Source organism: Phoenix dactylifera, chromosome 2 (genome assembly GCF_009389715.1).
Source record: "Phoenix dactylifera cultivar Barhee BC4 chromosome 2, palm_55x_up_171113_PBpolish2nd_filt_p, whole genome shotgun sequence".
Taxonomy (NCBI): domain Eukaryota; kingdom Viridiplantae; phylum Streptophyta; class Magnoliopsida; order Arecales; family Arecaceae; genus Phoenix; species Phoenix dactylifera.
Window position 1 is genome coordinate 5,819,036 of NC_052393.1, and position 12,507 is coordinate 5,831,542.

General features: G+C 34.5%; 1 protein-coding gene across 1 annotated transcript; it reads right to left on the reverse strand.

Moving 5' to 3' along the window:
• Positions 1-4,650: 4,650 nt before the first annotated feature.
• Positions 4,651-12,016, reverse strand: LOC103714582. The gene is made up of 3 exons (XM_039115904.1): positions 11,461-12,016; positions 11,264-11,429; positions 4,651-5,839 (listed from the first exon to the last, which is right to left on the reverse strand). Exons 1-3 carry the CDS (start codon positions 11,753-11,755, stop codon positions 5,746-5,748), a joined length of 555 nt encoding a protein of 184 aa, XP_038971832.1. The 5' UTR covers positions 11,756-12,016; the 3' UTR covers positions 4,651-5,745.
• Positions 12,017-12,507: the final 491 nt, after the last annotated feature.

Here is a 12,507-nt window from a genome sequence, read left to right on the forward strand (position 1 = left end):
AAATTCTTCATGTTATTATACATAAAAACGCCCAAAGAGAGAGTGTTTTGGTAGGAGCAGACATGAATGAAGAATCTCTCAAGCTGAAAATCAATAGTGTGAAATATGATCTAAGATATATAAACTACATAGAAATTAAAAAGTCATTTATTTTGGATATCTCTTTCCTATACATCTAGCCTACAAAAACTGAACTATAGCAACATAGTTTAATGAACAAAAATATGGCATAAAGTATTTAATTTGTAATTCTAAACTATTGATCTTGATCTAAATATTTTAAAATTCAGCTAACTTGGATGTTTTTAAGTTAAAGATCAAACTAAAACATGATGCCATATTGTTGAAATTATAGATTTTGTTTTGTTTGATGTATGGATACAGAAACCTTAAAAATCATGATTTCATATTATTTTAATAATTTCATATGTTATAATATTTCTATACCTATTAAATAGAAAGGAGAGAGAAAATTCAACCCCTCTCCAAAATTAGAAAAAATAGAGAGAAAATCACAGAAAAATCAACTCTTCTTATGTATTTTTTGGAAGTCATGTAAAAAAAAAAAAGTTTGCAACATATTTTCTTCCTCTATTGTTCATTCTATTTTTCAAGTTCTTTTTTTATTACATAAATTATATTTTTGTTTTCATTATTACCGAGAAAATTCAACCCTTCTCCAAATTTCAGAAGAACTAGAAAGAAATTCATAGAAAATTGATTGTTCTTAATTATTTTTGGAAGTCATGTAAAAAAAGAAAGAAAAATTTATGCACACATTTTCTTTCCTTCTATTTTTTAAGTTGTTATTATCCTTGTATTACATAAAACTATATTTTTGTTTTCATTATCACCTGGCACTGGACTTGCTTATCAGGCCGGGCGAGCTAGGTTCAAGCCAAGCTCCACCAAATATATAACCAAATATAGTCAGGCCCGAGCTTGACCTGACTTGGGCTTTGGGCTTACTTACCAAGCCTAGGCCAAACATCGGGCCGGCCCTAAGGCTTTTCACATCCCAACTATAACGGGATGGGGAGGGGACGACATGACGATGACGAGAGGGGAGGGAACCATGCAAAATGTGCAGTGGTAGTGATGAGGAGGAGCAGACGGCACGGCCGCGGCGAGATAGGGTGCGGCTGGCGCAGCGGAGATGAGAGGGGGTGCAGACGGTGTGGCCGTGGCGAGAGAGAGAGAGAGAGAGGGGATGGTGCGGCCACGACGAGAGGGGAATGGATCACGACAAGGAGGCGATGGAACAGGATATAAGGGTTAGGCCAGAGATATAAATTTGTAACTATAAGAATATTTTAAAAATATTATATATATTATAGAGTTTTTTTGTATGGATACTCTTCTAAATATTGAATTTGCATGAATACCCTTCCAAAATTGATATTTGGCATCTATACCATCGTTAAAACTCTGTTATTGTACAAATACCTCTAATATAACGGTTATTTTAACAGTATTAAGAAAAATCAAATTTATATTAATTAAAAATAAAATAAAAAATTAAAATTACGCTATCATCCCTGTCTACTTTTTTTGCTATCGAGATCGTGATCTATTTGCATGTCTACCCATTAAGGGTATTTTAGTCATTTTAATTTGAAACCGTTAGAATTTTTAATGTCGGTTAGTACCATGGGTATATATATAAAAACAAAAAAAAAAAAGTAGAATAGCCAAAACAAGTGGTTTACGAGAGTATACCTGCAAATATAATTTTAAAAGAATATTCGTGCAAAATTCAATATTAAGAGAGTATCATATAAAAAAATCTATATTATATATATTAATTTAAATAATTAGGCTCGGATTGGATCCGCTAGTTTAAAGGACCGATTTGAATTTCTAGTTTGGTCCAGCCTGCCGAGATAGAAGATCAAAACCAGCCCCGTTTTTTAGGGGCTCCACCGCTAGGTTTTTTAGCAGGCCTACCTGGCCCATTGTGCGAGTATTATTCTTGTAAAACATTAAAAAGAGAGATAGAGAGAGAGAGAACAAAACGGGGGTATCGTTTTAAACCACGCACCAAGTAAAAGAACTCTTATGGCTTTTTTTCTTTTTTTGGTAATAATAGAAGTCTTAAGGTTGTAGACTAATAGGGCAGGAAAGTCCGTGATGCGTGCAACTTTGGCACGTGAGTATTCTTCCAATATTTTCCTTATTTATAAGAGTTGATATATTTAAATTAAACCAGATAAAAATAAAGTAACTGTTCCCCTGGATACCGTTGCAGCTAGATCTTCCAAGATCTCAAGAGACTCCATTATTTGATCTCCATCAAATTCCGATCCATCAATATATATTTATTTCTATATACTTACTTTGGAAACAAGGGGAAGAGACGTGATGGTAAGTTACAGAACTCATGATCACAAATTATATAAAGATAGGAAAAGTTCGGACGGGCGATTATTTTATCGCAGGCCAAGCTACGGAGACGGCGCGGGAGAGAGAAGTACAGGGACGACGACCCCGGAGAAAGCGGTACCTTTTCCGCCAACTTTACTCCTCCCTCCAATATAAAATCTTCTGCACTTTCTTGCTCGTTATTAATTAGCAGCAGTAGGGAGTCAGAGGCATACAGGCAGTTCTTTTCTGCTTTCGTGATGAAACTTTTTAAACGAGAAACGTAGATCTCTTGCCAGAAAGACTGTTTCTCTCTGAGAAAGTTAGGGGAAGGTTTCTCCATCTTTCAACTAGGTTTTCTGAACACTCTGAAACCGGTTTTCTTCAACTACCCCTAGGAACTTTTGGTTGGATCAACTTCATCAAAGAATTGATCACTTATTTTCAACATGTGATATTGGTAAAAGCCGGGACAGTAATATATTTATAGGAAAAAGATGAAAAAATCTGTTCACTTTTTTTTTTAAAAAAAAGAAGATAGAAATAATATTGAAACTTTGTTTGAATACTCGTGAGGAATCATATTTTAAGTTTGGTTTGGTATTCTCTTTCTCCAATGTCCATCAAATAGCGAATTCCTAATTACTTCAGAACAAAAGGAAAGTAAATTTTTGCATTAAACTCCAGCGGTTCTCCTCAAATTCATGACAGACAACATAGAAACTACTTGGGTGCACGGAAGAGGGAGAGTGAAGAATACATGCATGTGTGTTACATAATGGTTACAAGGGGAGTAGCCCCCTCCTTATAGTGGGGTAAGCCCTCCATGTAGTGATGGAGAAACTAGCTACAATGGTTCAATTGCAATGTGTGTCCCAAAGAATACTAAGGGTCAAAAAAATACTTTTCTGATCCTTCAAAAATACTTTTGGATGAAAAAAGTATTTGATAAAAATTTTGGAAAGCTATTTTTGCTTTCTCAGAAAGTTAAAACAGCTTTTTAGGAGAAGCTCTATTTTTGAAGCTTCCGAAAAAACTATTTTAAGTTTGTCGGAAAGCTATTTTTTTGACCAAAATACCTATAATAAAATATAATAATTACATATGTTGTCCCTTTATAAACCTAAAAATCTGCTGGAGCCCTAACAAAAAATTCTAGCCGTGGATCAGAATCCCTTCCATACAAGCAAAGATATTCTTATTTCCTATTATTGTATTATACTATAAATATAATATTATATTACATTATATCATAATACATTTGATATGTTATTTTAAATAATTAATATTATATAAATTATTATGCTATAGTATACAATGTTATATTACTATATTATAATAATATTATATTACCTACAGTAATATTATCTATATCATATATTTATATATTAAATATGTTATATTTTATTATGCTCTATTGTATAATATTGTACAATGTCCTTTATAGTACTTTTGTCATACAAAAGTACTTTCTCAGTTTGTTTACCAAACATATGTTAAAGTACCACAGTACTTTAGACATGTAGTTACCAAACATAAACAACTTTTTATAAAATTTCTACTTAGAAAGCTCTACTTTTAGAAAGCTCTACTTCCAACAGCTCTACTTTTAAAACTCTACTACCAACAACTCTTCCAAATAGGGCCTACGCCCCTGTTGGAGAGCCTTTGGAAGGCCAAAAAGTACCTTCTGTCCCTCCAAAGTACTCTTAGATAAATAGGAGTATTTGGTAAAATTTTTGAAAAGCATTATAGCTTTGCCAGAAAGCTAAAATAGCTTTTTGAAAGAAGCTCCATTTTGTTTTGAATTATAATATTTTTTTGATCAAATACCATAATAAAATAAATAATTACACCAAAAGTCTCTTATAAGTCTGAAAATTAATTTATGCTAATAATTATAATATTTTATATCTTTATTATTAACTATACTATAAATATAATATTATATTACATTATATATAATACATTGATATATTATGTTAAATAATTTAATATTATATTAAAATATTATTCTATGATATACAATATTATATTATTATATTAATATTATATTACATTATATTAATATATACTATATCATATATTATGTATTATACATATTATATTTTATTATGCTCTGTTGTATAATATTATGTAATGTCTTTTATGGTTATTTTGTCATACTAAAAGTACTTTCTGAGTTGTTTACCAAACACATGTTAAAGTTCCACAACACTTTAGAAATATAGTTACCAAACAGCAAACAACTTTTTATAAAAGCTCTACTTCCAAAAGCTCTACTGCCAACAGCTCTCCAACAGGGCCTAACAATATTATACACCATAAAGATGGTTTATGCTATCAAACTTAACTTGCATGGAGACATCCCTGACTGGTTTTAGGTTAAAAGAGATAATTTATTCTGGTTCTTATGGTGTTAGATGCATGCTTCAAAAATGATAAGTTGCATAGTGCTCCATTCGTGTTGATTAACATTCTCTGATCTTTGTTTGGTTTTAATATTATATGATTGTTATTTTGGCTAAAGACTTTGACCAGAAAAGCACTTATTTGTAGGTGATGGAGAACAATTCAATGCCCTTATGGTTGGCCATGATGTCGCCGCAACATTTATGAGGCTGTTCCAGACATGCAATGACAAGAAGAAGAAAGAGCTAAACTTCTATTGCATTGACTGCCTTCGATCCCTATGCGGAAATTGCCTCCAGCCTCACCTAAACATAGATTCATCCAGGTCAGTCCCCTTCTCCTATTTTTAGCTGTCTCTAATTCTGAATGTGACATTTTTGGACTAGGTAGTTTAAATGACACCTTGATATGGACTTTAGATTTTTCCTATCAACTTGAACTCCTTCCCTTGGTCAAAGTCAATCTTCCCCTTAGGAAACCCCTTGGCTTACACCACACCACTTTATGGCCAGTGCAACCAAGGTTTCAGGCTTCCTAATCAAAGAAAGAAGTCAAAAGAGTGGAGAAATGACTATTATGAATCGTTGATGTAGCATTCTCTCTTCTGTAGTGTTATGTGTACAAATTTGGGTTTAATATTTTCCTCTTCTCAAAAATTTCAGATAAGAAATATGTATACCGGAATGTCGTTAAGGTACAAGACATGAAGAAATTTTTCAACTGCTCCTGGGGTTCAGGTATGCAAATATTCTTAAGAGTGCAAACAAATTGATTTTGATGTTCAAATCATCTTATTGAACTAACATTAATATTTAGGAATTAGGATAGTGGTGCTGGCAAGTGAACAAGTCCTTGCACATGATAGCACAGGCAAGCTTGGTCATTTTAGTTTCTGACAAGCTCAAATTCGAGTCAGTTCTTTTCATTCTTTATAGGGTGAACCTGAATGGTTTTGAAGTTTATAGTAGAGACTTAACCAGGTATTCGTCCACTCAAGCTGGCTGATATTAAAGTTGTTGCCTGTGTTTGGATACAGCTTAGACAGAGCTGACAGAAGAAATCCAAAGTACTGAAGAAACAGATGACATGGTTTAACTTGTGATGCACACTTATCCTTTTATAAGTCGAACTATTTCTGAATAAATTGTAAAGTTCGCGATTTATTAGATAATTCCTGGTTAAATCAATTTCTGAAACTATCCAGAGAATCAGTTGGCTGAGGGGGAAGTAAAGACCATTCATATGATGCAAAGCCGACTCCGCACCAATTGTAGTCTTCATATTTTTGGATGTGGCACTAGGCTCAAGTACAAACTTCCCACTAGAAATTGGACTTGATTATTAGTTGAACACGGAATCAGGTTTTGCTACTACTTTTCCAAGAACTAACTTATCGCAAACAATTTAATATAAATACAAACATATATGATGTAAGTACTTTTGTGTTTACTTTTTAAGTCTAAAAATAACTCAGAATACTTTCCATACCACCCCTCAGAATATTATAATGCACCAACATTTTCCTTCACCTCACCCTCTCTTCTAACAGAGCTTTTCTGCTGTTCACTTCACCAGACATACTCAACAAATAACAACAAAGTAGTACATCTAACTCAAAGCAGTCTCCAAGCAAGAATCAGCCAAATATTTCAAAAAAATGCTTGTCTACACTGTGAAAGAAGTTGCTAGAGCCCTTCCACTATGCTGCCTAGAATGCAAGTAGTTTTCCGTTCTCACCAACCATCTTGATCATTATCATTTTCCTTTTCCTTTTCCTTTACTAAATATTACTTTCAGAACTGCCACATCTGCATGAGGATTGATGATAAAGAACAGCTTTATAACACACCTTTTCCATTTTGATATATGTAATGCCTCTGAATTCCCTCTCTTTTTCCTATTGGTGGAAATAAGAACAGCAGCTCACTTGAAATATGTAAGCGGAGTTCATCTTACATCACGTCGAAAGGTGGGGAAAAGCACATTACCAATTCATGGGATCACACCCATCCATCAACATTCCCTATTTTGTATCATAAGTCTATTGCTTATGCTCATGAATTTATGAGAACCACCAATGATATAAAGAAATTAGCAACAAAAATCTGCTTTAATTTTTATTTTTGTAAAAACACATCAACTCTCCTCTCTCTCTCTCTCTATCTGTTTTTTTTTGCAGAAACTGTCAGCCTTGAAATTACTGAACCATTGTATCTCTGCTCTCCTGACATTATGACCAACATTGTTCTTGGATGTGCATCAGCCTATGTTATGTGTGCAACTGTGCTATGGATGTGTTAACTGCAGGTATTCATTTGATGGTAGAGCATAATGGTTCAATTAAAGGCCAAAATGAACCATTTCTGCAAATGATGATGGTGTGGTGGTGGTAGTAAAAAGTGACCCATCTATACTATATTAAGAAAAGGAGCACTCCTATCTAGATTCCATTTGTCAACTTTTTCCTTACAAATAAAAAGCCCTCCATAAAATCCAAATACCCTCAACTCAAATATTCAATAGATGGAAAGGATTAGGAAAATTAAATGAGATTTTATACATGATCCTTTTGTCCCCATCTCTCTTCCTTCACACCCACCTACTCAGATTGGTTGGATCTCCCCTTCCAAATCTCTCTGTGCACATACATGACATGCTCACCTCCCATTTGGGGACCCCAAATTACCACCCCCCAACCAAAAAAAAAAAAATTTTTTTATCAATTTTCCCCCCAAAGTTTCAATGATTTTAATATATAAAATTTGAATACATAACTTACACTATATTTTATGACTTTATTTTTATTATATTTAATATACTTTCTTTTTTCACAGAATCTTACATATCTAATAATTCATTTTATTTTATGTAATATAATATAATAATAGATGATAGTTTTTCTCTTTTTTTCCACTTCAAATGTGCATTGCATGTGTCATTTTGCCAGTTTTTGCAAATATGAAAATTAAGTAGTTTTTTTCTGCAAAATCCCCAATTAAAAGTCAAAGTACTTAATCAGATTTGATACATCTTCTCGTAAATCAGTCAACAACAAAATTCTAGTAATTTCATTACAAAGACAAACAATTGAGCTTACAAAATTTCTCTTAAAAATTTGAATGACGCTTGATTTGAACATACAAAGTCCTAACAATAAAAATCCTTTTACAAATATAAACACATATTCATTGATAAATTCCTGGTATAATCATTGAGGAGTCATAGGAAGAATGACATATATCAACTCCAGAACTAGTGCTTCTTAATTGTACTAATTATTGTTTGAAAATCTTAAATTAGAATTTTTCAACTATAAAGGGGACTGAGTCAATTCTTGCCTCCATGCCTAAATAAATTGGACCATAACCCAAGCATCGTAGTGTAGTATAAGTTTATACCATTTATTGTATGTTAAATTATGATATTAAATGGACTGATCTCTATAAAAAGAGTCAACTTCAATAAGATCCTTTGCCATCATTTCTGCAATGATCTTATTCCCCCATATGCAAGTTAGAGTAACATTACACTAGTAACTAAGAGAGCTATTGGAAAGACAAAGGAGAAGAAGGAGAAGGGGGAATTGAAGATCTCATCTTAGCTATCTGATCAGTTTGGTTAGTAACTATATGTTATTCATAATTTTGGCCATGGTATGGCAATGTTTCAATCTTCACATCATATTAGAACATGCAGGTGCTTCTCATCCAAGCTCAATTGAATATGAACTTGATTAAAATTTGCTAAACTGATTTAACATTTTTTCTATCGTTCCTTTATATTATTTAAAATTATTCTGTAGGCTTTTATTATCCATAGCAATGGAGGTCAACAGAAGAAATCGGAGAACCTTCATCCATGCCATCTTCATCAACTCTCAATGCTGATGACATAGAATCCAATACTAATAATGATGGATGACAATGGTGATCTAGTGCAACAACAATGTGATCTTAGTGCTGACAACAATGGTGATCTTAGTGCTGACAACAATGGTGATCCTAGTGCAACAACATGTTGATCTTAGTGCTGCAACAATGGTGATCCTAGTGCAACAACAAGTTGATCTTAGTGCTGACAACAATGTGATCTAGTGCTGACAACAATGGTGATCTCAATGCTAATAAAACATGATCTAGATGCTGGCAACAATGGCGATCATGTGGAATTGCCAATTCTAGTATTGTCGAGGAATCATGCAAGAAACAAAAGAAGCCTTCTAGATCACCATTTTATTAGGACACTTAATTTGTGTGACCAACATCATGGCGTCACTACCATTATATTTGAATGATCAATGTTATATGGTGCCTACAGTACAACTGACACATAAAGGCAACATCTGGTCGTTAGGATTGTTTTTTCTATGGGTCAACAATTCAAGGAGGCTGAAAGTCCACTTAACAAGTTAGTAAAGTCTTTAGCAATTGCCAAATGACCTAGGACTGAAGCCCACCTCCACGAGCTTATAGAGTTAAGGGTATTAGGGGTAGGGCTATGCTCCATTATGTAACCATTGCATATAGACCCTTTCTAAAAAAACAAAGAAAGAAACTTTGAGCAATTACACAAGCATGATATGCAAGAAATTATTGAAGAGGATTCCATATCAAATTATGGATTTTTTTTTTATTTTGTTTATTTTTTGTTTTTTATTTGTGGGGCAGGGTGTTCCTTTTGGTGATGTAATGCTTGAATAATTGGGAATGCTGTGTTCCAAAATAAGTCGCGTGTAATATATTCAAATTTCTGATTCTTTTAATTTGCCAAGCTTGAAGATAATTTCATCAATGTAAAGTGGAACAAATGCCTGGCATTAAGGGCTCGTTTGGTTGCGGGAAGCATTTTTTTCTGTAGGAATATGATTCCTAGGAAGAAGATTCCTAGGAAGAGATGCCTGGAAATGTACTTTTGGCATGTTTGGTTAACATGAAGAAGTGACAGATTTTTAGAGTGCTTATGTTTGGTGACCATCCACTTTCTTGGGAAGTTATGTTAATTCCTATTATGTCCTTAATAAAAGCTAGTCTTTAATGCCTCTTTAATGCTGAAGGGCCTTGTGGGAAAAAATAAAGATGGAGTGATTTTCCGCTTCATGGGAAAGTAACTTTCCCATGTTTCTCATGGAAAAGACTTTCCCATGAAATGTGGGAATCATATTTCCATAAGAATACAACTTTCCCATCTCTCTTTTGAAAACTCCAACCAACAAGAGGCATTTATTACTTTCCGTTGACCACACTTCCCCCCTTCTTTCCCGCGAACCAAACGAGCCCTAAGAGTTTGGACAATACCATTTTGAGGGCATAAGTGTTGATACTTTGGCCTGATCCTAGAGCAACTCGCAGAAGTTTGAATCCATGTATTAGCATTTGAGGGCATGAAAGACACAAATGTCTGAGAGTATATTCAACATGTTCCTATGGAATAACCAAGTGTTAATCCTTCAAATCCTTAGCTGGAGCTAAAGTCATGAATAGGTTTCAGAGAACTTCAAATCATGTCTCATTATTTAATGATAATAATTTGATAAAGCATATGTATTACTCTTGGATAAAAATATCTTTGTTCCTAACAATAGATGATTGTCTTAAGAAAGATTCATAACTAGAGGCACTTGTTTTACTATTTAGTATCCCCTTAATAACCCTCAACGATCAAGTATGCAGCTTTGTGCCCAACAAGACGTAATATATGACTTCTCAGGAAGCATTTGATGTCCAAATGACAGTGAAAATAACGCAAGATAGATGGACATCTACAGCAATAACAAAGGTATGCATAGCCGGTGATAAATACACTCACAAGCTCCATTTGATCAACTTCTGCCAAGAAATGTTCTCTAAGAATCAATCCTACTCAAGGCTTTAAAAATGCCAGAACAGGATGGCACAAATGGTACCATACTGTTCCGATTGAAAATCGGACTTGTATGCCCTATCGATACAATATGCAGTCCTGTTACCATGTTGTTGGTCCCTGTTTTTTTTTTTTTTTTTTTTTTTGATGTTAATGGGAGGGATAACCACCTGAGTTTTATGTCAAGGGAAAGAAAAGCATTTACAGTATATGTACAAGTTGGAACCTGGTTAACCAGGATGGTACCAGTTATTCAAGAACATGTAAATTATCCTGGTGCTGGTTTCTAAAACCTAGATCCTAGTACCACTAAGAATTAGATATCATTGTTACGTCCAAGTAGAATTTAATTAGTGTTGATTCACTGAAAAATGCATGCATCATGCCACGCTTGACCACCATGCAGAAAGGAAAGCAGAAAACAAAAACAATCGGGCCACAGTAACTTAAAACTCAAGAGAATTTTCACATATTTGTGTGCATCCCAATGGAAATAACGGGGAACTTTATCTCATTCAATTGGATCTAGCTGAATAAGTCCTACCACTGGCGAAATTTCAATGTTGACCCCTTTTCTCGCAATTGATAGAAAACATTGCATCATAGAATCAGTTAAAATTTAGGGCATGAAGTACCGGGTCTCGAAATAAAAGTAAATTTATGGGAGCGAGTGCGAGCAAAACTCCAACTGTCTTCGTCCAAGGATTTTACCTCCTTCTGAAGTGAGGCCACCAATTCCGATTTCAATGCTGGAATACCCAAGGAACGAATTGAATCAGAAAAATAATCACAACAAACTTAAGGTAAAAATGCGATCAAGAAAATCAAGAAAAAAAGGCGCGCTCGATTCAAGAATTATGAATAGAGAAGGAAATAGGAAAATCCGTAAAGATGCAAACTTTACAGAAAAGGAAAAGGAGGGAGGTGGAATAAGGGCTGGTTGCAATAGGATTGGAAGATTACGGCGAGCGGCTTCCGCCTTGCGGTCATGGGACGGGAGATGAGCTCTGTGGGAAAGTGGTAAGAGGAAGATCTCTGTCAACGAAGCCGGCGTTGCCGCTGCCACCGCCCCCTGCCCCCCCGCGCTTGTCGCCGACGCCGATGATCTCGCCGGCGAGCTCATTCCCCGCGACTGGAGAGCGAACCCGATGCCGGTGGAAAGATTGGGCTCTCGGCGGTCCGCGGTGAGTTAAAACGCTCGGAAATCTCTTTCAGATCGGCTGTATGGTGGCCGAACGCGGAGTGATTTCATAGGGAAATCTCGGAATTTTTATTTAAAAAAATATTCTCGAGCCTGGATAAATTTTAAGGCACAAATTTTTAAGTGCTTGATAATGTGTCACTATATTAAAAGGATCAAGTTTATACATGTTATACCATAGGGACTATACCTAGGGGTGTTAACGTGGATTGGGTTTACCGGCTCAAACAAACTCATTAATTGAAAAGAAATAGGTTAAATGTTTTTAAATTTAGATTGAGCTTGAGTTAAAAAATTTCTATCTAATCTTAAATAAGGTTGGGCTAGAATTGATCTTCAAATTAATTTGAACTTGATTCGATTTAACTCAACCCGGCTGGACCAATATAAATAAATACATAATTTATATTTTATATAAATTATTTATATAATTTTATTTTTTATTTGTTAAATTATGTGTTAGAATATTATTGAAAATAAGGTTGGGCCTTCGCCACGCTCGGTGTATTTTACGGGCTAGTTTCATCATTCTAGAGAGGACTCGACCACGGTTATTAGTTAGATCCGGAGGAGGTCCAAGGGATAATGGTTGCGTCCATTCTTTATTCCGAGATATTTGCACAATAGTGAGAAATAAAAAAGCCTTCCAAGCCAAACATATTTTCCGTGAAGCA